This window comes from Brachyhypopomus gauderio, unplaced genomic scaffold, assembly GCF_052324685.1.
Source record: "Brachyhypopomus gauderio isolate BG-103 unplaced genomic scaffold, BGAUD_0.2 sc47, whole genome shotgun sequence".
Lineage (NCBI taxonomy): Eukaryota > Metazoa > Chordata > Actinopteri > Gymnotiformes > Hypopomidae > Brachyhypopomus > Brachyhypopomus gauderio.
The window spans coordinates 2,425,910-2,450,199 of NW_027506873.1; the positions used below are offsets into that span (position 1 = coordinate 2,425,910).

General features: G+C 51.4%; 1 protein-coding gene across 7 annotated transcripts in view; it reads left to right on the plus strand.

The window, feature by feature from the left end:
* myo18aa (myosin XVIIIAa) overlaps window positions 1-24,290 on the plus strand; it is a 72,754-nt gene that overhangs the window by 37,217 nt on the left and 11,247 nt on the right. For all 7 annotated transcript variants that reach the window (XM_076986659.1, XM_076986660.1, XM_076986661.1 and 4 more), the window contains 19 exons: window positions 454-640; window positions 771-975; window positions 1,069-1,178; window positions 2,174-2,239; window positions 3,471-3,599; window positions 9,308-9,451; window positions 10,083-10,172; window positions 10,606-10,725; window positions 12,556-12,673; window positions 13,491-13,618; window positions 14,552-14,706; window positions 18,767-18,890; window positions 20,174-20,374; window positions 20,642-20,752; window positions 20,932-21,036; window positions 21,572-21,718; window positions 21,882-21,995; window positions 23,758-23,874; window positions 23,990-24,073. In XM_076986659.1, the coding sequence (XP_076842774.1) occupies window positions 454-640; window positions 771-975; window positions 1,069-1,178; window positions 2,174-2,239; window positions 3,471-3,599; window positions 9,308-9,451; window positions 10,083-10,172; window positions 10,606-10,725; window positions 12,556-12,673; window positions 13,491-13,618; window positions 14,552-14,706; window positions 18,767-18,890; window positions 20,174-20,374; window positions 20,642-20,752; window positions 20,932-21,036; window positions 21,572-21,718; window positions 21,882-21,995; window positions 23,758-23,874; window positions 23,990-24,073 (2,455 nt within the window). The remainder of the gene's footprint in view (window positions 1-453; window positions 641-770; window positions 976-1,068; window positions 1,179-2,173; window positions 2,240-3,470; window positions 3,600-9,307; window positions 9,452-10,082; window positions 10,173-10,605; window positions 10,726-12,555; window positions 12,674-13,490; window positions 13,619-14,551; window positions 14,707-18,766; window positions 18,891-20,173; window positions 20,375-20,641; window positions 20,753-20,931; window positions 21,037-21,571; window positions 21,719-21,881; window positions 21,996-23,757; window positions 23,875-23,989; window positions 24,074-24,290) is intronic.

The window sequence follows — 24,290 nt, forward strand, 5'->3', positions numbered from 1 at the left end:
GCCTCTTGCACCTGGTCCTGTATGTGTCCCCACTAATGCAGTAATTCTCTCCATCCTGGGAGCCTTTAGTGCTGGATAACGCCACAATCCCCATTATTCCTCCCAAAGGAGATAGTATGTACAAAATGTGTTAGACTATAAAAATGATCTTTTTTTTCATAAGAGGTACAGACACCCACAAAAGGACACGAGCTGCACACGACCCCCTCACACTTCAGGACCTCACTGTTAACTGCCTTTATTAACATACCTTACCTTGCATACATACCTTATTCTAAGCATACTGGGGTTGATAATTATCTCATTAATTAAATCAGATGTGTTTGCACAGGCGGAATAAATAAATAACTCTATCCATGTGACCCTCAGGACTGAGGTTAACGTCAGCGTCCCAACGAGCAAAACCAGGACGCAGGGAAGTAGTCCCGGCTAACGCAGGCTGTTCTTGTGTAGGAAGAACATTGCCGGTCTGTTCGCCGGGCGTTCGGGAAGTGCCACGGTCCTGTCGGGCTCTATCGCGGGGCTGGAGGGCGGCTCCCAGCTGGCCCTGCGCCGGGCCACCAGCATGAGGAAGACCTTCACCACCGGTGTGGGCGCCGTGAAGAAGAAGTCCCTCTGCATTCAGATCAAGCTCCAAGTGGTGAGCGGTTTTTTCCCGAGACTGCCATTCGTGCACCTGCAGGAAAGATAGATTACTTCTGCGTGGTTTGCCCTTTGTAGCGTTGCTGGGAATGTCTAACCTCCCACCCGCTATTCCCGTCCCCCGGCAGGACGCCCTGCTGGACACGGTCAGGAGGGCCAGGGTTCACTTTGTGCACTGCCTACTGCCCAAGGCGGACGTTGTTCGGGGGACTGGCTCTCCTGAGGCCCAGGGCGAGAGCTGTGACCCGGGCCTTATGCAGCTGGACGTGGCCTTACTGAGGGCCCAGCTCCGCGGCTCCCAGCTGCTGGATGCCCTCCGCATCTACAGGCAAGGTACGTAGGGCCACGACGGCCCCAAAAACACGCAGCCGTGCAGCCGCCAACCTCCACCTTCTCCACCGCAACTCCCACGCCTCCTCCTTCCAGGTTACCCAGACCACATGGTCTTCTCCGAGTTCCGCCGCCGTTTCGACGTCCTGGCCCCCCACCTGACGAAGAAACTCGGGCGCAACTACATCGTGAAGGATGAGAAGCGGGTAAGCGGGCAGATGAAATGTTGCTTAATCGGGGCCCCTTGTGATGACTTAATCAAACATTCCCAGCTGCCCAGCAGCTCAGATCAATAAGGGGCGTGAGCTAGAGAAACACATTAATTGTGCTGGGGCTTAGGGCTCAGAAAATGGCCCAAAACTTATTGCAATTATCAAGTCTGAAAAATGGAGCTGCCATTCACGAAAAGTCTTTGCTGCCCCGGCCCTAATGATCTTTCATGGACTATGGGCGAGCTTCAAATCTCCCCGGTTTTACGAAAAGGCCTGAATTTTCAAGGCATGCCCGTTTTTTCTCTTCTCCTTTTCTGTTTTTTCCTCCTTCCTCTGTCTTTTTTTTTTTTTGTGCAAGAGAAGCGAAGGTCAATTGTGTTTGAGCTCCCTGTGGAGAGAGCCTTGTGGAGCTCGAATGGTGGGAAGAATGCACAAAAGCCAGCCTGGGCACGGCAGAGCCGGCCCGAAAACCAGAGGAGCCGAGCTCCCCTGTGCCAGTGTCTGACTGATGGGTTTCTCTGGAAACAGGCTGGAACAATGGGCTCTTAGTGCTGTGGGCTAGCACCCCCCTCTTCCAGTGTAATCTAGATGGAGCCATTCAGCTTGGGTTCTCAAGACCTGTCTTCACCAGGGGGAGAGTGAAAGATGGAGGTAGAGAGAGAGAGGGAGGGAGAGAGAGAGGAGGGAGGGAGGCAGGGAGAGGGAGAGAGAGCTGAACATTCCCGGGCCTGACTCAGTGACACCGGTAGGACACTCCGGGAGTGTGAGGCATGCGAACCGTTGGAGGAGGCTGCCCGGGTCAGTCTTCATCTGTTTGTTTGTTTATAGCTGCGCCCACATCTAAAAATCTAGAGTGATGCCCTTTTCACATTTGTAAGTGTAAGTGTGTGTGTGTGTGTGTGTGTGTGTGTGTGTGTGTGTGTGTGTGTGTGTGTGTGTGTGTGTGTGTGTGTGTGTGTGTGCGTGTGTGCGTGCGTGTGTATCCGCAGGCCGTTGAAGAGCTGTTGGAGTCTCTGGACCTGGAGAAGAACAGCTATCATATGGGTCTGAGCAGGGTGAGTTCCTCTTGTTCTGTAGGGCCTGGCCCAGGCACGATTCCTCCCCACCCCCCACCTACCCCAGCTGAGCCAGCGATCCCCTACCACCTCCCTTCATTCAGCCCAGGACCACAACAGGAGCGTGAACCCACGCCTCACTGACCCCAGGGAAAATTACACAGACGACAAACGTCAACATTAGCCTACATCATTTTTCTGTTACTGGTGAATCGGCGAGATCCCTCCAGCTGAACGTCTCCACTGGAGAGAGCCGATTACCGCCACTCTGTTCTCCCATCTGACGGCTCTCTCTGCCTCGGTAATGGCTGTCGCTGGAGAAACACGGCGCCCTTTTGTGATTGGCCGGGCCGCGGGTGGCAGGTGACTGAGAATGTGCCACTCGTTGAGGCGAGTCCAGAGACTACCGCCGGCTCGTAAACAAGCTCCTGCTTCTCTTGCCAGTGTGGATTTACCGAACCGTTTTATAACGCTGGAACAGAGGGTAGCTGTTCTCAGACAGCAGCAGTTCACCCTTGGGGTCCGTTCGGCTCAGAGACCGCCGAGACCGCTCCGAACACGTCCAGGCCATAGCAGCCTCCACCGAATGGCACTTTCGCGGCTGCCAAGCCCTTCGGTGTCAGTGTCACGGCTGCTGGTCTCACAGTGATCTGCTCACTTACTGGAAGAGATGAGACTGTATCGAGCTTTCAGAAGTTCATTGATTCTCTTGTTCCATTCAGGTTTGTTGCTTGCTATTCTTTGGCAACATCATCAATTCTAATGTCTAAGGTCTGATCCGATCCAGCGTTTCCCCTAGTTAGGTGCTTCTTACGTGAGTTGTCAGTCTGGTGTCCCTTGTTTATTCTTTTTGTTGGTTTGTTTTGTTTTAGCATTGGTACATCTGGACTGTAAACCCCTTTTCCCTAGTGAACGAACAACCGTTGGGATTCAGCAGGAAATCCTCTCTGTGTCCATTTTCATTCTTTTATATGAATATCTATCTCCAGTATGTTCAACCTGCATAACAGCTGCACCAGTGTCTATGCTCAGATGTGTAGCAGGTGATAGAAATATCTGTAAATAGTATTCTGACAATAAATTTGGGTAATTTCCCCCAGGATATGATACAATGTTTAATTAAAATATTTTATATTACCATGCTGATGGAACTCACAAGCAGTGATTAAAATGTGTGTGTGTGTGTGTGTGTGTGTGTGTGTGTGTGTGTGTGTGTGTGTGTGTCCATCAGGTGTTCTTCAGGGCAGGGACCTTGGCTAAACTAGAAGAGCAGAGGGATGATCAGACCAGGCTGAACATCACACTGTTCCAAGCTTGTTGTCGGGGCTACCTGGCTCGTCAGGCCTTTAAGAAGAGGAAGGTATGCTTCAGTACCGTCGCTGTTTCTTTTAAGAACTGTGCACATTATTGATAAAGTACTTTTACAGTGCCACGTAGCTCAGGAGAGGACATTTAGAACACACTTGGAAGCCACTGGGCTGCAACTCTGCTTTCTGGGCCAGATATGTCCAGCATCCATCTGGATTAACTTCAAATGCTTGACATGTGCAGTTCAATCACAGTTTGATTGGCCGACCTGTCAAATGACGGAGCCCTTGAGCCCCTGTTACCGATCTCCCACTTCAGAATGGCACCTGGGTGACTCTTTTAAATTGACCTTCTAGCCTCGGGCTCCATTTCGTGGATCTTTTGGTTTTGACTCATTGGCGCCGCAGCCGCCCCGTCCAGACAGCCACTCCAAAATCAGCGCCAGGGACGCAGACTCTCGAAACGTATGGCCGACGTTCTGAACGTGGACATGTGGGTTGCCCTTTGCTGATTACGTCCGGTCAGAGGAGTGCAACGGCTATTGTAGCGATTTTCCATAACCTTGCTTGGAGGTCTAATTGGCTTGAGTTGAGCGTCTCGGTCAAGAACTGCTGAAGCTTTATTTTTGATTGGTTATCTTTTTGCTAACCTGCTTGTGGAATCCCCAACAGTGCATTTCATAGACAACCACACAAAGGTGATTTAGACCTGTGTAAAAGCACGTTTTAAAGGCTTTATGGAAGCAAATTCAATTTGAGAGGACACTGGTAGTTAATTAATGAGTTAATCAATTTGTCTGCACCACCAAGGTGTTTTTATCAGGTGAACTGAGGACATTTGAGGGTACATGCCTTTTGTTCATACTGCTACAGTACAGAGACTGAAGACTTAAAAGTCAGGCTGCTCATGAATGACACAGGTCGCCAGTGCAGCTCTTTAAGGATTGGTGTCATGCTGTCTCGTCTTTGTGTGTTATTGTACATTCTGTACCCTCTGCATGCTTAAAATGTCCGTTTGGAAAGCTACAAGCAGCATATTTCTGCGCATCTACCTGTGAAGAAACAAATGCATTCAGTAGTTTTTCTCTTTCATGAGCTGTGAAGATACTTCTGACCTTGGCTGTGTTACAGAGATGATGGAAAGTGGGTCTAGACATGCATTGACATGCTAGCATGGCTTAGGTCATAGTCAAATGTGATGCGTATGCTTTAAATGTGATGTTGGTGCTTGATGGGGAGTCCAGATATATCATTGCATCAGTGTGTTCAAGACTGAACCCAATGATGATAAATTCTGTTTTGTCTTTGCTGAGTTGCTAGAAATTATGATTCATCCAGTAAAAAATTCAATCAATGGGACCCTGGGTGTTGGTGACTAGGAACATATATAATTGTCGGTCGATTGCATGCTGGTTAAATTAGATATATAAAAGCATAGAGAGATTTAAGAGTGCTGATCCCCAAATCAAGCCCTGGGGCTTCTGGGGGATATCACAGAGTAGCACATGGCGTTTAGCTATCCCCACGTGCAGCATAGCATTGTTGGTATGCATTTTGGGTTTCTTCCCCCTTTAAGTAGCCCCCCAGTTATCGATATGTCTATTATCTCCTTGCCATTTTGTGGCAGTATGTAATGTACGCGGGTTGACCAGGGAGAGATGCAGACTGCACAGGGGTCATTCTTCATAGAGGCAGTCCTGGGGACCTTTTTCACAGGTGTTGAAAAGGCCAGGATTTAAGAGTGCTCAGGAGGAGGCACTTCCATTATGGTGATGGATGCTTCTCCCCTTGTTAAAGGTCTATTCTTAATAAGCGATGAGAGCATATTGTTTACGGCTCCAGGTAGGTGCGACGTGCTTCACCTTAGCCAGCTGTACTGTACTTCTGACCACGAACGCGTGGGCCTAAATAAAAGAGCCAATCATGTCCGATAATGTGTAGCGGTGGGCGGTTGTTGAATGTGTGAACGGTGGGCGTGCTGGGGAATGGCGGTATTAGGTAGGTTAGGTAGAACTGGAGCACTCGGGTTCTTCAGGTAATTGCTCCGGCGGTTTCGCAATTTCTGACTCGAGCTGCGTTTTCTCAGGTGTGGGGTTAGCAAGTCGGAGTATCTGCTGCTCCTTAAGCGTGTTGTGATAGCAATGGAGAAGGCAAATTGGAAAAATCCACAGGTGTAGGCAGGTTCTTGAGCGGTTGGCAAGGAGTTAGCGCAGAGTTAGCGAAGAGTTAGCGTATTTCAGCCTTTTATGTGGTAAAAGGCCTCCATTTATTTTATTTCTCTAATTTTCAAACTCTGTGACTTATTGTGCAAAGTAAGGGCCAACCGTGGAGTTGGACAGTCCAATTAGCAGCTAAGTTTTCCTCAACCTGACGATCAGTGTGTCTGCGCGATGTCCTTAGTCTGCTTGCTTGGGTGCACCTTCCAGCTAATATGGAGACACCTGAGTGAGCTCTTTCCCCAGAGTCTAGGCACTCAGACGACACCGGTGCACACTCTCAACCCCCTCGCGGTCCTCCTGTCGTCTTCTGTGCTGTAATTTTATTTTTTGCACCCATCTTCAGCTTTACTTTCTTGAATAAGTCATGGATGAGATTCGGGGCTCTTCTGATGGACACTAGCGATGGTCGCCCTTAAAGTTGAGACAAAGATATTACAGCTTTAACCTGTCCATTTCTTTTTTTTAAATTTTCTATTTCAGTTTTACATTTTTGTTCCATTTTTGTTGGTTTAAGTCATATTAGTTTACTTGCAGTTTGGTGGTTATTTAGAATTTAGTAAAGACCAAACACGTTTCCACCAAACTTCAATCAATCAATCAAGTTTTATTTATATAGCGCTTTTTACAACAGTTGTTGTCACAAAGCAGCTTTACAGGTGCCGAGTCCTAGCCCCCAGTGAGCAAGCCAAGGGCAACTTCATTTTTATAGGCTGGTGAATTTTTTTCAACCTTTTTTAGGTGTATGCCAATATCTTCTTCCACAACAACCAAGAATTTCAATTTGTCTGTGTACGTTTCCATTGTGAGCATTTCTCTGTGGCCAGCGGAGGGAGCACTGGCTGTGTCACTTGCTCCCTAAGTCCAAAACAACGGTGGAAAAAAATACTCAAGATACAAATTCCTTTCTCCATGTCCAAAAGCCAGGACCTGATTTGGAAACCAAAATTTGTGATTTGAAATTTAATTCATTTCTGTTAATGCTGCAGCTGTAATTGTTTTTCTTGACATTCCTCTTTCTGTTTTTGTATCCAGTTAACAATAAGAATCTTCTGGTGAGATTTATGAAGACGTCTTGTGCTTCTTTGAAGCCTGATGCATTAGTGACTCTCCAGACGCTCCTTCCTCACAGGGCCAGTGGCTGGCCTGCTTGTCTCTGCCCTCTCCCACTCTCTCTCTTTCATGGGGTGGGGATGCCGTTTTCCGTGAACCCCGAGATCCGTTGACGGCTCTGAGCTGTTTACGCCCACGTTTGCCGGTGAATGTACATGCTTAGACAGGAGTGTGTCGGAGACCCGATGAAGTCACCGTGTGGTGATCAGCAGGAGCAGGTGGTGGCCATCACAGCCCCAGTACATGTTGGAGCATCTATCTCTCGGACCACCACGCCCACCCCCACGATTTGAAATTGCCCCTCTGAGCATGTCCTGCTGCCGGCCGGCTGGACATCTTTCGTCTTGCCGTAGTCTGTTACCTGACCTCCTTGGGTTGCTGTTGGCTTTGTGCGTTATGTGTGGGTGGAGGTGGAGGTGGCTGTAAGTTGTGTAAAAAAAAAAAATTTAATTAAATTGACACCAGCTTTTCATGCCATGACAAATTGTAACTGGCCAAAGGGGCCGTCTTTGGGACAATATCCTCTTGACACTGAGCAGTGTGCTTTAATTGGGTATTCATGAAACCGTTTCCTTCTAGAGATGCCTGAGCACAACTAGCATGTAAATGGGGCAGAGTCATTTGCTGTCTGCCAAGACACACTTGTTTTTGATTTAATTAATCAGAAGAGCTTCCAGCCTTTGTTTTCTGCCTGAAAAGATGATGGATTTTGTCTGCCAGTTCTCAGTGTGGACTGAAAAACACAGACAACCCAACAAATACACAGAACACCCAAAAGTGCAAACCTTATATTTTTCATTGCTTTTGGTTTTTAGTTTTACAGTTGTAAAAGGTCTAGTCTTGCACTGTACTGGTCAAATACAATTTGTTTTCAAAAAGGACCTGCATGTTATAACCTTTCTTGAGTCATCTATATCCATGGTACATACTGCTGAGTATATACAGTGTAGCCTTCTCTCTATCCTGTTCTGTAAACAGTTTGTGATTTTGTAGCTTTTGGCCATCAGCTCTCTCCCCGCACATCTCACTGTTCTCTCCCCGCACATCTCACGGCTCTCTCCCCGCACATCTCACGGCTCTCTCCCCGCACATCTCACGGCTCTCTCCCCGCACATCTCACGGCTCTCTCCCCGCACATCTCACGGCTCTCTCCCCGCACATCTCACGGCTCTCTCTCCGCACATCTCACGGCTCTCTCCCCGCACATCTCACGGCTCTCTCCCCGCACATCTCACATCTCACGGCTCTCTCTCCGCACATCTCACATCTCACTGCTCTCTCCCCGCACATCTCACTGCTCTCTCCCCGCACATCTCACATCTCACTGCTCTCTCCCCGCACATCTCACATCTCACTGCTCTCTCTCCGCACATCTCACATCTCACTGCTCTCTCCCCGCACATCTCACTGTTCTCTCCCCGCACATCTCACGGCTCTCTCCCCGCACATCTCACGGCTCTCTCCCCGCACATCTCACGGCTCTCTCCCCGCACATCTCACGGCTCTCTCCCCGCACATCTCACGGCTCTCTCCCCGCACATCTCACGGCTCTCTCCCCGCACATCTCACGGCTCTCTCCCCGCACATCTCACGGCTCTCTCCCCGCACATCTCACATCTCACGGCTCTCTCCCCGCACATCTCACTGTTCTCTCCCCGCACATCTCACGGCTCTCTCTCCGCACATCTCACTGTTCTCTCCCCGCACATCTCACTGCTCTCTCCCCGCACATCTCACATCTCACTGCTCTCTCCCCGCACATCTCACTGCTCTCTCCCCGCACATCTCACTGTTCTCTCCCCGCACATCTCACGGCTCTCTCTCCGCACATCTCACATCTCACGGCTCTCTCCCCGCACATCTCACTGTTCTCTCCCCGCACATCTCACTGCTCTCTCCCCGAACATCTCACATCTCACGGCTCTCTCCCCACACATCTCACGGCTCTCTCCCCGCACATCTCACATCTCACTGCTCTCTCCCCGCACATCTCACTGTTCTCTCCCCGCACATCTCACGGCTCTCTCCCCGCACATCTCACATCTCACTGCTCTCTCCCCGCACATCTCACTGTTCTCTCCCCGCACATCTCACGGCTCTCTCCCCGCACATCTCACATCTCACTGCTCTCTCCCCGCACATCTCACTGTTCTCTCCCCGCACATCTCACGGCTCTCTCTCCGCACATCTCACTGCTCTCTCCCCGCACATCTCACATCTCACTGCTCTCTCCCCGCCATCTCACATCTCACTGCTCTCTCCCCGCACATCTCACTGCTCTCTCTCCGCACATCTCACATCTCACTGCTCTCTCCCCGCACATCTCACTGTTCTCTCCCCGCACATCTCACTGCTCTCTCTCCGCACATCTCACATCTCACTGCTCTCTCTCCACACATCTCACATCTCACTGCTCTCTCTCTGCCGAGCAGGTCCAAGACCTGGCCATCCGCTGCATCCAGAAGAACATCAAGAAGAACCGTGGTGTGAAGGGCTGGCCTTGGTGGAAGCTCTTCACCACGGTGCGACCTCTTGTTGAAGTGCAGCTCACCGAGGAGCAGATTCGCGGCAAGGACGTGAGTTTGTCTGTCTGCTTGCTTTCCTGTCTGCTTGCTTGTCTGTCTTCCCGCATTCCTGTCACAGTCATTTTTCATCCGTCGGTCTCCATTATCATTCCTTGCACTATCATCACTCTCCACACCGGTGGGCCTCTCTGAAGCTTCTTTCAAGCTACCCGCCTGCCGGAGCCTTTAGCGGTGGTATAGACCGGAAAGACGCTGAGATTTAGATACACTACTCGCATGCTTTCACGTAAAGTCAGGATGAGAGCGTCTGTCCCAGCGTTCCAATCCCAGTCCTAATCCCAATCCCAATCCTGATCCCAGGCTCAAAACTGCTTGGGCTTGAACATCCATGGGTAGGCAACAGAGTTAGCAGACCTCCCCATGGGCGTGCTCCTCTGAGGGGGGGGGGGGGGTGTCAAAACAATCCAGCAGCAACCATTTGGCATGATGTCATAAGTAGAGAAGAAGGCAGGCAGACGGTTGGCTTTGATCCGCTCGGGCTGATCTGTCAAAGTGAATAGCTCTGCCTGAGACTGGAGAAAGGTCAAAGGTCCCGTGCGGCTTCTTTGCATGCTGCGTCCACAGCCGTATGGTCCTCGGCCAACTTGGCATGAGTTGTGACATGAGCTTTATGGAAATGCAGGAGGAGATCCAGCAACTGAAAGCCAAGCTTGAAAAGGTGGAGAAGGAGAGGAATGAGCTCCGACTGAACACGGACCGTCTGGAGAGCAGGGTAAGTGAACACAGACCGTCTGGAGAGCAGGGTTAGACTGTCTGGAGAGCAGGGTTAGACCGTCTGGACAGCAGGGTTAGACCGTCTGGACAGCAGGGTTAGACCGTCTGGACAGCAGGGTTAGACCGTCTGGACAGCAGGGTTAGACCGTCTGGACAGCAGGGTACGTGTGACACACCACTAGTGCCCAGGTGCTCCTCTTAAAACTGGGTTAATGGGTCTTGTATCTTCATAGCTTGATGTTTTGTAGTCTTATAGTCGACACCGCAAGAAGCTTCGTCAGCGAGGTTTTCAGCTCTTCTTTCGTCCAGATGTGTGCTCAGCGAGGACACTCATTTTGCCGGAGTTGTGAGAAGGAGCGAAGGGGTGTGGTGAGGACCGGGTGGGAGAGCTTTGTTGTGATGTGCCAGCGCGTTCGCTCTGCCCCTGCCAGGTCTCCGAGCTGTCGACGGAGCTCACCGACGAGAGGAACGCTGGCGAGTCGGCGTCCCAGCTGCTGGAGGCGGAGACTTCAGAGAGGCTGCGTCTGGAGAAGGACACAAAGGAGATGCAGGTAACGGACATCCCCAGTCCCTCGGCTCGCTAGCTCCACCTACAGGCATTTACGGTGGGGAGGGGGGGTGGGGGGGACGGGGACAGGACAGGACTGAAGAAATGCACTGTGACCCTCAGTCAACGCAGAACCCCAGAGAAGTGCCTGACTGTGGTGTGTGAAAGGCAAAATAGTGATCGGCTCGGTCAGTAGTGATTGGCTTAGATCAGGGGTGCCCACAGTTTTCAGCTTGCGAGCTACTTATAACAGGGTTTTTCAAACTATGGGTCGCGAGGCAAAAAAAAAGGGTCGCTAAAAAATAAATGTTAATATATTTAATAAATTAAATTTATAGGGCGCGACTGCGTGAACGGCGGAGGCGTTAATACTTGGCGATCGATCGCGATATAATAGTTAAACTCCGTCAACAACTTACGTTCGCCGCCCCCGTCAACATCTTACGCTCGCGACCAAGTATACTGTATATATATTTTTTAGTAGGCTGGGTCGCGGGAAAAATCAGGGACAAAATATGGGTCGTTAGAAAAAAAGCGGGGGGGGGTGGCGAACGTAATTTGTTGAGTGGATTGCAGATTGGCTACCGTGAATGTCAATCAAAATACCATCAGTGCAGATGTGCGATTCATCTACTACTATTTTATGTGACGCGATCTACGCACATTCCTTCGCGATCGACCGACACTTCCTTCGCGATCGACCGGTCGATCGCGATCGACGTAATGAGCACCCCTGGCTTAGATGCAGTGTGTGTTTACATTCTGTTTTGCAACACTTGGAGGTCACCACATACATATGCACGTATTCTGTTTTTTTAGATTACAGTTCAGTATATTGTTGTTAGATTACAATTCAGGTCAGTTTAGTTCAGCAGGTTGTTAAAGCTAAATCGTGTGGATTCCGTGCCTTGTTAATACTGGCTGTGTTTAGTCTCAGTTGCTATACTCTGTATACCAGCAACTGTATATCTAACTCACTCTTTCAGACAATTAGTAGGGCTGATATGTGATGATGTCAAAACAGCATACAGGGTTGAATATTTAATGGAGTAGGATGAATACTGTAAACCTTAATATCAATAAAACAGTGAAAATGGTAGTTAGACAGTAATGGTCAGGGGGAAGAGGCTTGATTCTTAAGTTCCTCTGGACGGCCATCAGCAAGACTCTAAAGAAGACACCATAGCTGTTCATGTAAAGCTTTTCTTTCTGAGACGGCTCAGGGAGGTATGGCATGTCCTCTTTCCAAACCTATAGAGGAACCGTGCTGTCCTTTTCAGTATGCGTTTGGTGTGGCAATACAACAGCATATGAGCGAGAACAGCTAGAGAAGGTGGTGCACACCGTTTTGAACTTCCATCTGTTGTCTCTGGGTCGAGGGAGGCATCACTAAAGATATATGAAAACGGCCCAGAAAAGCACAGTACTTCTAAACCTCTCCCTTCTGGTAAAAGGTTAGAGAGTATTTTTATGTAGAACATTTTGGTTTCATGACTGTTAAACTCCACTCTACAATTTGAATACATTTGAATGTTCTTGTCTTTCTATGGCTTTAGCAAATGTGTAGTCATTTATAAATTATTAAACTGCTCTTGGTCAGGGACTGTTAAGACAATAAAGTATTGAATCTGAAGTCTGACTTTCCAGAGTATGCCACCCCATGTCAACAGCAATAAGTCTAACCTAACACGTGCTGTAATATCGTATAATGCCACCGAAATTGCTTCTGCAAAACATTGAAATGTTAATGAAATGTTACAAGCTTGGGGTGTGAGGGAGCGTTACTCTGTTATTTAGCGCCTTGACGAACTGCATATTCCTGTCCTGAATCCAGGCAAAGTATGAGGCAATGAAGAAGCAGATGGACTCCATGGAGATGGAGGTGATGGAGGCACGGCTTATCAGAGCATCGGAGCTCAATGGAGAGATGGATCACGACGACGATGACGCTGGTAAATAATTCATTTACGCGTCCCTCAGAACGACTCGGATGGCAGAAGGCGAATTGTGAGCATCAATGCGTTTGCTGCGTGAAGGCTACAGTGTAGACACTTGTGCTAACAAACTTTAATTCACTATTAGCAACCTTGGCACTTTTGGGTGAAGTTGATCGTTAAGTACGTTGAGCATGTAGAACGTGTCTTGGAAATGCAGATGCAAGAGACTCAAGACTGGCTGCTGTCATCTACTTTAATTCTGCAACTCTGCACTTCCGCTTTTCCCTGTTCACTCTAGAGAAGCCCTGTTCACTCTAGAGAAGTCCTGTTCACTCTAGAGAAGCCCTGTTCACTCTAGAGAAGTCCTGTTCCCTCTAGAGAAGCCCTGTTCACTCTAGAGAAGCCCTGTTCCCTCTAGAGAAGCCCTGTTCACTGTAGAGAAGCCCTGTTCACTCTAGAGAAGTCCTGTTCCCTCTAGAGAAGCCCTGTTCACTCTAGAGAAGTCCTGTTCACTCTAGAGAAGCCCTGTTCACTCTAGAGAAGCCCTGTTCACTCTAGAGAAGCCCTGTTCCCTCTAGAGAAGCCCTGTTCACTCTAGAGAAGCCCTGTTCACTCTAGAGAAGTCCTGTTCACTCTAGAGAAGCCTTGTTCCTTGTTGCTGAGTCACTGAATTGATGACAGTAGAGGTGATGCAGAGGACTATAATCTGGCCTGATTCTGGGTTTAACTGTTGTGTTTAATGTTACATTTGTATAAAAAGCGTTGAGTAGCTTTATCATCACTGATTGTCATCTATGATGTGTGTGTGTGTGTGTGTGTGTGTGTGTTTCAGGTGGCGAGTGGAAGCTGAAGTATGATCGAGCCATCAGAGAGATGGACTTTACAAAGAAGAAGCTTCAGCAGGAGTTTGATGACAAGCTGGACACGGAGCAGCAGAGCAAGAGGCACCTGGAGAGGAAGGTAGGACACACACACACACACACACACACCCGCACATACACACACACACACACACACACACACACACACACACACACACACACACACACACACCGCACATACACACACACACCTCACACACACACACACACACACACACACACACACACACACACACACACACACACACACACACACACACACACACACCCCCGCACATATACATACACACACACACACACACACACACTCTCACACACACACACACACACACACACACACACACACACACACCCGCACATATACACACACATACATACACACTCGTGCACCCCCGCGCACGCACACACACACACACACACACACAAACACCCCCGCACATATATACACACACATAACTACACACTCGCGCACACACACACACACACACACACACACTCACACACGCACCCCTGCACATATACACACATACATACACACTCGCGCACCCCTGCACACACACGCGCACCCCCCCCCCCCCCACACCCACACACACACACACACACACACACACACACACGCTCCCCCGCGCACATACACACTCACACATGCACACGTACCCCTGCACACATGCATACACACACACCCCCCAAACGTGCGGGCACACAGAGGCACCCCAGCCACACATACACACACACATGCACCCCTGCTACACACACACACACACACACACACACACACATGTACACATGTGTATCCACCCTTGCCACCACACACATACACATAGACACAGATGAGCATCACCTGTACATGTGCCATCCATTTTTCTTCATCCATTTTTCTTTATCCATTTTCTCAAATCAACTTAATTTTCATAATCTGGTTGACCCCAGGGGGGGGACCTCACGTCCCCTGGAAAGTGTTTACGCTGTATCAGAGCGTCTGCGTCGCTGAGCCCCTCTGTGTGTCCTGCAGCTGGCCGACCTGCAGGCCGATCATGAGGAGACCCAGCGTGCACTGCAGCAGGCCAAGAAGAGGAGCCAGAGGACACTGGCTGAGCTCCAGGACACCAAGCTGCACCTGGAGGGAGAACAGAGTCGCAACCACGAGCTGGAGAAGAAGCAGAGGAAGTGAGTGAAGACTCGTCACACACACCGCTCACTCACCTCACACACCGCTCACTCGCCTCACACACCGCTCACTCGCCTCACACACCGCTCACTCGCCTCACGCACCGCTCACTCGCCTCACACACCGCTCACTCGCCTCACACACCGCTCACTCGCCTCACACACCGCTCACTCGCCTCACACACCGCTCACTCACCTCACACACCGCTCACTCGTCACACACACCACTCACTCACCTCACACACCGCTCACTCGCCTCACGCACCGCTCACTCGCCTCACGCACCGCTCACTCGCCTCACGCACCGCTCACTCGCCTCACACTCCGCTCACTCACCTCACACACCGCTCACTCGCCTCACGCACCGCTCACTCGCCTCACACACCGCTCACTCACCTCACGCACCGCTCACTCACCTCACGCACCGCTCACTCACCTCACACACCGCTCACTCGCCTCACGCACCGCTCACTCACCTCACACACACCGCTCACTCGCCTCACACACCGCTCACTCGCCTCACGCACCGCTCACTCACCTCACACACCGCTCACTCGCCTCACGCACCGCTCACTCGCCTCACACACACCTCACACTCACACACCGCTCACTCGCCTCACACTCACCTCACACACCGCTCACTCGCCTCACGCACCGCTCACTCGCCTCACACACCGCTCACTCGCCTCACACACCGCTCACTCGCCTCACACACCGTTCACTCGTCACACACACCGCTCACTCACCTCACACACCGCTCACTCACCTCACACACCGCTCACTCACCTCACACACCGCTCACTCGCCTCACGCACCGCTCACTCGCCTCACGCACCGCTCACTCGCCTCACACACCGCTCACTCACCTCACACACCGCTCACTCGCCTCACACACCGCTCACTCGCCTCACACACACCTCACACTCACACACCGCTCACTCGCCTCACACTCACCTCACACACCGCTCACTCGCCTCACGCACCGCTCACTCGCCTCACGCACCGCTCACTCGCCTCACACTCACCTCACGCACCGCTCACTCGCCTCACGCACCGCTCACTCGCCTCACACTCACCTCACGCACCGCTCACTCGCCTCACGCACCGCTCACTCACCTCACGCACCGCTCACTCGCCTCACGCACCGCTCACTCGCCTCACGCACCGCTCACTCGCCTCACGCACCGCTCACTCGCCTCACGCACAGCTCACTCGCCTCACGCACCGCTCACTCACCTCACGCACCGCTCACCGCTCACGCACCGCTCACTCGCCTCACACTCGCTCCTCACGCATCACACCGCTCACTCGCCTCACACTCACCGCACCGCTCACATCACCTCACGCACCGCTCACTCGCCTCACACCACCGCTCACACGCCTCACACACAGCACCGCTCACTCGCCTCACGCACCGCTCACTCACCTCACGCACCGCTCACTAGCGCTCACACTCACCTCACGCACCGCTCACTCACCTCACGCACCGCTCACTCACCTCACCTCACGCACCGCTCACTCGCCCTCACGCACCGCTCACTCGCCTCACGCACCGCTCACTTCGCCTCACACTCACCTCACGCACTGCTCACTCACCTCACGCACCGCTCACTCACCTCACACACCGCTCACTCGCCTCACGCACCGCTCACTCGCTCCGCCTCACGCACCGCTCACTTCGCCTCACGCACCGCTCACTCGCCTCACACTCACCTCACGCACCGCTCACTCACCTCACGCACCGCTCACTCACCTCACACACCGCTCACCTCGCCTCACGCACCACGCTCACTCGCCTCACACTCACCTCACACTCACCTCACACACCGCTCAATCGCCTCACGCACCGCTCACACCACCGCTCACACTCGCCTCACGCACCGCTCACTCGCCTCACACACACCGCTCACTCGCCTCACACACCGCTCACGTCACAGTCACTCGCCTCACGCACCCGCTCACTCGCCTCACGCACCGCTCACCTCGCCTCACTCGCACCGCTCACTCGCCTCACACTCACCTCACGCACCGCTCACATCGCCTCACGCACCGCTCACCTCGCCTCACACCTCACCTCACGCACCGCTCACTCACCTCACACACCGCTCACTCATCACGCTCACTCGCACCGCTCACTCGCCTCACGCACCGCTCACGTCAGCTCACCACGCACCGCTCACTCGCCTCACGCACCGCTCACTCGCCTCACTCACCGCACAATCGCCTCACGCACCGCTCACTCGCCTCACGCACCGCTCACTCGCCTCACGCACCGCTCACTCACCTCACCAACGCACCTCACGCACCGCTCACTCACCTCACACACAGCCTCACACTCACACACCGCTCACCGTCGCCTCACCCGCTCACTCGCCTCACGCACCGCTCACTCGCCTCACACTCACCTCACGCACCGCTCACTCGCCTCACGCACCGCTCACTCACCTCACGCACCGCTCACTCACCTCACACACCGCTCACTCGCCTCACACACCGCTCACTCGCCTCACGCACCGCTCACTCGCCTCACGCTCACCTCACGCACCGCTCACTCACCTCACACACCGCTCACTCGCCTCACGCACCGCTCACTCGCCTCACACACCGCTCACTCGCCTCACGCACCGCTCACTCGCCTCACGCACCGCTCACTCGCCTCACGCACCGCTCACTCACCTCACGCACCGCTCACTCACCTCACACACCGCTCACTCACCTCACACACCGCTCACTCGTCACACACACCGCTCCCTCGCCTCACGCACCGCTCCCTCGCCTCACGCACCGCTCCCTCGCCTCACGCACCGCTCCCTCACCTCACGCACCGCTCACTCACCTCACCCACCGCTCACTCACCTCACACACCGCTCACTCACTCTCTCTGGATGTGTTTTCATTTGTGTCTATACATAAAATGCACTTGTATACACACTCAGACACATCTGATCGTGTGTATGTGAGTGAAAGTTCCAGAATGTCTAAAGGCTCCCAAGTTGAGGGATTTGTATGAAATAATCATTGTGAACAGTAATGCGTGCACTATGGCTATGATGCTGTATCATTGTGAACAGTAATGCGTGCACTATGGCTCTGATGCTGTATGCTTCCCTGAAGCTCTCCAACTAGTACACTAGCGCCTATACTCGCCGTGGTCAAGTGCTGGGGTGATCCGATGAGCTGGATGCTACGTGATTGGATAAGACGTACGTGTGTGTGTGTGTGGGGCTCTGGCCAGCGGAGGACCCTCCTAAGAGCTCTCCCTCCTCGGGCGGCGTGCGGGGCTCGGAGCGGAGGCGACATTACTCCAGGGCATGGACGAGTGTCTCGAGAGTCCTTCCCACACAACAGAGCTTGTCCGTGTGAATCTGATTACCGGGCGGCTGCGTGTTAGCGGCCCGCCGTCCGTTCCAGAAGCGAGCGCTGGTAATGAGGGAGACGGGAGGGCGACCGCCGAGCGATGCTTTAGCAGAGGAGAGCGCAGTCTCTCCGGAAGCTTCCGGGGGGGCTACTGAGGCCCCCTTCACAAGTGCTTGTCAAGAGAATACATGCTGTGTTTATGCATGTACAAGATGGCTCAGTGGTAATTAGGAGTAAGGTTTGTGTGTGAGTGTACGTGCAAGTGTGTGTGTTCTTGCATGTGTGTGTGTGCGCACAGGTGTGTGTGTGTGTGTGTGTGTGTGTGTGTGTGTGTGTGTGTGTGTGTGTGTGTGTGTGCGCGCGTGTGTGCTTGCATGTTGATACACAATATACTGGCAAATGTTTATCAGTTGGGGAAACAGATTTTGTGTTGCTTTTGTGAGTAAGGGATTGATGGTCTGGTGCTCTGTGTGTTAGTGTGTGTGATTGGTAATTAAGGTTTGCTGAACATGTGTGTTTGTATGGTTGTACATTGAGGTATGTATGTATGTTTGTATATTGGTGTGTGTGTGTGTGTGTGTGTATAATCATGGGTGTGTGTTTGTACATGTACATGGGTGTTTGTATGGATGTATATAGAGCTGTGTGTGTTTGTATACGTATGAAGGCCTGGGCATTTAAAGGCTGTGTGTGTGTGTCTCAGGTTTGATGTGGAGCAGAACCAGTCTCAGGACGAGGTGCAGAGAGAGAGGACTCAGCGTGAGAAGCTAGCCAGAGAACGAGACATGATGACCGGAGAAATATTTACACTCAGGCAGCAGCTGCAGGTAAGGTGTGTGTGTGTGTGTGTGTGTGTGTGTGTGTGTGTGTGTGTGTGTGTGTGTGTGTGTGTGTGTGTGTGTGTGTGTGTGTTTGTGTGTTTGTGCGTGCGTGCGTGCGTGCGTGCGTGCGTGCGTGCGTGCGTGCGTGCGTGCGTGCGTGCGTGTCTTTGTTTGTGGGTGAGAGAGAGAGAGAGACTGTTCCTCTTGTCACCTTGTAGGATAAGGAGCTGTATGTGTGTGTCACCTGCTCGTCTGTTAGCTTGCAGTATAAGAAGCTGTGTGTGTGTGTGTGTGTGTGTGTGTGTATGTCTCACATGTTCCCTTTGGTGAACCTGCAGAATAACAAGCATTTTGTGTGTGAGCGCATGTGTACAAGGGCGTGTGTGAGAGCGTGTGTGTTCATGTGTGCGAGAGAGAGAGAGAGAGAGAGAGAGAGAGAGAGAGAGAGAGCGAGAGAGAGAGAGAGAGACTCGCGTGTTCTCCTGGTCACCTTTCTGCATAAGAAACTTGCGGTAGTACGTGTGTGTTCGCACGTTTGTGCGTGCATGTGTGTGATCTGTTTCCTTTGGTGAACCTGCAGAATACGAACACTGTTGTGTGTGCGTGCGTGCGTGTGTGTGTGTGTGTGTGTGTGAGACTCACGTGTTCCCCTGGTCACCCTGCAGGATAAGGAGATGGAGGTGTGTGTGTGTGTGTGTGTGTGTGTGTGTGTGTGTGTGTGTGTGTGTGTGTGTGTGTGTGTGTGTGTGTGTGTGTGTGAGAGAGAGACTCACATGTTCCCCTGGTCACCCTGCAGGATAAGGAGATGGAGGTGTGTGTGTATGTGTATGTGTGTGTGTGTGTGTGTGTGTGTGTGAGAGAGACTCACATGTTCCCCTGGTCACCCTGCAGGATAAGGAGATGGAGGTGTGTGTGTGTGTGTGTGTGTATGTGTGTGTGTGTGTGTGTGTGTGTGTGTGTGTGTGTGTGTGTGTGTGTGTGTGTGTGTGAGAGAGACTCGCATGTTCCCCTGGTCACCCTGCAGGATAAGGAGATGGAGGTGTGTGTGTGTGTGTGTGTGTGAGAGAGAGAGAGAGACTCACATGTTCCCCTGGTCACCCTGCAGGATAAGGAGATGGAGTTTGTGTGTGTGTGTGTGTGTGTGTGTGTGTGTGTGTGTGTGAGAGAGACTCACATGTTCCCTGGTTACCCTGCAGGATAAGGAGATGGAGTTGTGTGTGTGTGTGTGTGTGTGTGTGTGTGTGTGTGTGTGTGTGTGTGTGTGTGTGTGTGTGTGTGTGTGTATCCAGGATAAGGAGATGGAGTTGTGTGGGCTGAACGTGAAGGTGGAGCAGCTGGAGGCGGAGCTACATGATCTCTCCTCCCAGGAGTCAAAGGACGAGGCCTCACTAGCCAAGCTTAAGAAGCAGCTCCGTGACCTTGAGGCAAAGGTCAAAGATCAGGAGGAGGAGCTTGACGAGCAGGCTGGAACTATTCAGATGCTGGAGCAGGTGAGACTGTAGTAATAGACCTGAATAGACCTGAAATAGACCCTGGATGGTTAGAGGACAAGGAGCCCCACTGGATGGCTAGATTAATAACACTTATAAATACAGAGATTATTAGAACATTTTTTAAAATAAAAAATATGAATTGGTTTCAGGCATTGGAAGGAAAAAATGTATGGGATACACACACTCTATTGGGCATGTTTATTCAACTTTAAAATACAGGATAAAAAATATAGACGTGTGCGTGTGTGTGTGTGTGTGTGGCAGGCTAAACTGCGTCTGGAGATGGAGATGGAGAGGCTGCGGCAGACGCACTCCAAAGAGATTGAGAGCAAAGATGAAGAGGTGGAGGAGATCAGACAGTCGTGCAGTAAGAAGGTGAGCCCGTCAGAACCACGCCCTCAACTCCAACCTCCTGCTTTCATCAGCCTCTCAGGCCTTTCCATTCCAGCCATGTGGGTTCTGAGTCCCACTGCAAAAGCCTCCTTCTGAGACTCTGTGTGTGTGTGTGTGTGTGTGTGTGTGTGTGTGTGTGTGTGTGTGTGTTGCACCCACAGCTAAAGCAGATGGAGGTGCAGTTGGAGGAAGAGTATGACGATAAGCAGAAGGTTCTGAGAGACAGGAGAGAGCTGGAGACTAAACTACTGAGTGCTCAGGACCAGGTACCAAACACTTACTCAGACGTACTTAACCCAGACGTACTTAACCCAGACGTACTTAACCCAGACGTACTTAACCCAGACGCACTTAACATATTTAACAATATACTAGCCTCCGCCAAGACTACAACTAATCATCTAATCTCTAATACACAATATAACCGTAGTGACTCTGATCACATTGAGCCTGGGTAAGCAACTAATCCCCAACAATGACTTTACACCTATTAGAACACAACATAACCAAGCTAACCCACATCCTGCCTAGCCCATAACACACTTCTAACTACACAAAATAACCACCATGACTAAATGTGACCTACTTGCGCACACGCTGCCTCTACCTAACCCCTAACCCCTAACGTAACCTAACCAGCCTAACCATGTTTCTCACAGTCACATTCAGCACACTGGTATTCACATCATCTGTATATCTACAGAGACCATGTTTGACATGGAAGCGTGTTATGGCTCCATAGAAAGCCCTAAACCCTAAGCCCTAAACCCTAAGCCCCCTACTCCACATTCTCCGCCCCAGGTCAGCCACAGAGACGTGGAGGCGGAGAGGCGTCTGAAGAAGGACCTGAAGCGCACCAAGGTGCTGTTGGCCGACGCCCAGATCATGCTGGACCACCTGAAGAGCAGTGCCCCGAGCAAGAGGGAGATCTCCCAGCTGAAGAACCAGGTGGGGGCGCTGTGGGCCCAGCTGGAGTACCGACCCTGCAGGAGTGCAGGAGGGCTCTGGCTGCGTTTATGAACGCTGGATGGAGGGCAGCCAGGGGAGAGCTTTGACAGTGATGGTGTGTGTGTGTGTGTGTGTGTGTGTGTGTGTGTGTGTGTGTGTGCAGCTGGAGGAATCAGAGTTCACCTGCGCAGCTGCTGTGAAAGCTCGCAAGTCCATGGAGCTTGAGATTGAGGACCTGCATATCCAGATGGAGGACATCGCCAAGGCTAAGATGGCTGTGAGTGGACCTACTCTCTCCTTCTCTCTTTCTCTCTCTCTCTCTCTCCTTCCCTCTCTCTCTTTCTCTCTCTTGCTCTCCTTCACTCTGTCTCGCTCTCCCCACCTCTCTCTCTCCCTCTCCCTCTCTCTCCTTCTCTTTCCTCTCATTACAGCTCGTCTTTCCTCGTTTCTCTGTGCCTCTCTGTGAAGGCTGCTAGATTAAACTGCCACCCACCCAGAGCGCTGTGACATGGGGATACCCAGAGTCCAGCGTGTCACCAATGTGGTTCTGATCCTATCCTAATGACGCCCTGTTCTCAGCATGAAAAGCTTTTTGTATTTCGAATTACACTCGCACATAATATATTCACACTTGCTCTGTGCTGCTTCCCTTTGAAAACAAGGCCCTGTCATTTTTGTAAGTCTGTGTGCGAGCCACGGCTCAAGCCCCGGCGCTCCGACCCACAGAAGGCGAAGGTCTACATTTGGAATTCTGTTCCATTAGAAAAGCGCAGATGTCTCCCAAATTGATTTGACTTGCTGTGTTTTCAGCGGGCCAGAGGGAATTTATTATCCGCGCAAAGTGACGACTATCGACAGAGTGTTCATTCACCTTCCACACACGTTGGCCGACCCTGAAAAACACAAAGCACTAGTCAGTATGAATCTGTAACCTGAAGGACATGCTTGCTCTCTCACCCCGACACCCCCAACCCACCCTGTTTTGGTTACTGCATTTACACAATGAGCCCAAACTCATAACCTCATTCAGTTACTTCAAATGCACTGCATAGTTTAACAGTAGGAGCTGTAGGAGCCCCCCCCCCAACCCAGTTAGTTCTGTAGAGTGTGCTGCAGTACATCCGGGTCGTCCTTTATTCTCCGGCACACGTGCAGGTGCTCCGATAAGCAAAAGCGTTTTGCAAAGGGTTATTGTGTGTTATTGTGTGTGGGTATGGGTGAGGGGCAGACTACAGTTAAAGCATCTAATCTCCTTGTCTCTGCCTTGGCCAACAACATGCAATTACTCCGTATAATTACTGTGTTCAGGCCCGCTCTGTTTCTTACTACAAAATGGCAGGACCACGGCCGTTAAAGCGCTACTGGTGCTTGCTGGGTGTCTTTCTCTGGGTGTTTAAGGCTCAGCTTCTCAGCTTAGCAGCACGCCATGCAGTTTTCTTTTCGGATGCTGCTCACCGTTTATCACTCGGCCATGACAAAGGAGCAGGAATAAAGCAGACTGCAGTTTAAAATATTTCTAAATGTCTGTTTCATCAAAGAAAATGTGTCCGTCTCCTAATAGAAATGTACTGTTCTATGCAATCTATAAAATATTCATGTTTATCCAATATGACGTGTTCATTATTAATAAATGTATGTCGATTTGGTTTTTTTCTTTATTAATTTGCCCATGGTGTGTCTGCAAGAGGGCCTGTTTATTAAAAGTAATAATGGCACTTAAATGACAGTTGTAGTCCTGTGGGAGGTGGTGCCAGGCTGCACGGAGCAGCTAATTAGTGTGTTTAATTATGGCTCCGTCTTTCTGGTCTTTTGGGAAGGTCTATTTAATTTGAAGGTCGTTTTTTTTGTTGTGAGTGCATGAGTCTTCCTGTCTCGGGAGGGTCCTCGGTGGACCAGCGCTCCAGGAAGACAGGCCCGCCCATTCAGATGCCTTGTGGGACTCGAGGCAGAGACGGATGCTCAAGACCACGCCATGCGATGTGACTCTTGCGCGTGGACGTCCCGTGGGACTCACGTACCTTTCTGCGTTTGTCTCGCAGCTGGAGGAGCAGTTGAGCCGTCTGCAGAGGGAGAGAAACGACCTGCAGTCACGTCTGGAGGAGGACCAGGAGGACATGAACGAACTGATGAAGAAGCACAAGGCAGCTGTGGCTCAGGTCGCCCCACCTCCTCCCTCCCCCTCACTGCTATAACCACTCTCACTGTATCACAGGTCAACGAGGAACCTCTTGACAGATGATGTGATTGTGTGTGTGTGTGTTTTGATTTCAGTCTGCTAGGGATCTGGCCCAGATCAGTGACCTCCAAGCCCAGCTGGAAGAGGCCAATAAAGAAAAGCAGGAGATTCAAGACAAGGTACCCCCACCTGGTATACTGCCTGGTGCTTTGCCTGGTGCCCTGGTCAGTTTCTTCCTGGTCATTCAGTCTGTGTTCGGCACTACTGAGTGATCATCCTTGCCTGGATGAGATGGCCCTAAAGATTTCAGATCTCCTTATCTAAAGCTAGTGGGCCTGCACTGATTAGCGTGTCTCAGGAAGAGCAGGGTTCACTTTGCATGCAAACAGCAAACTG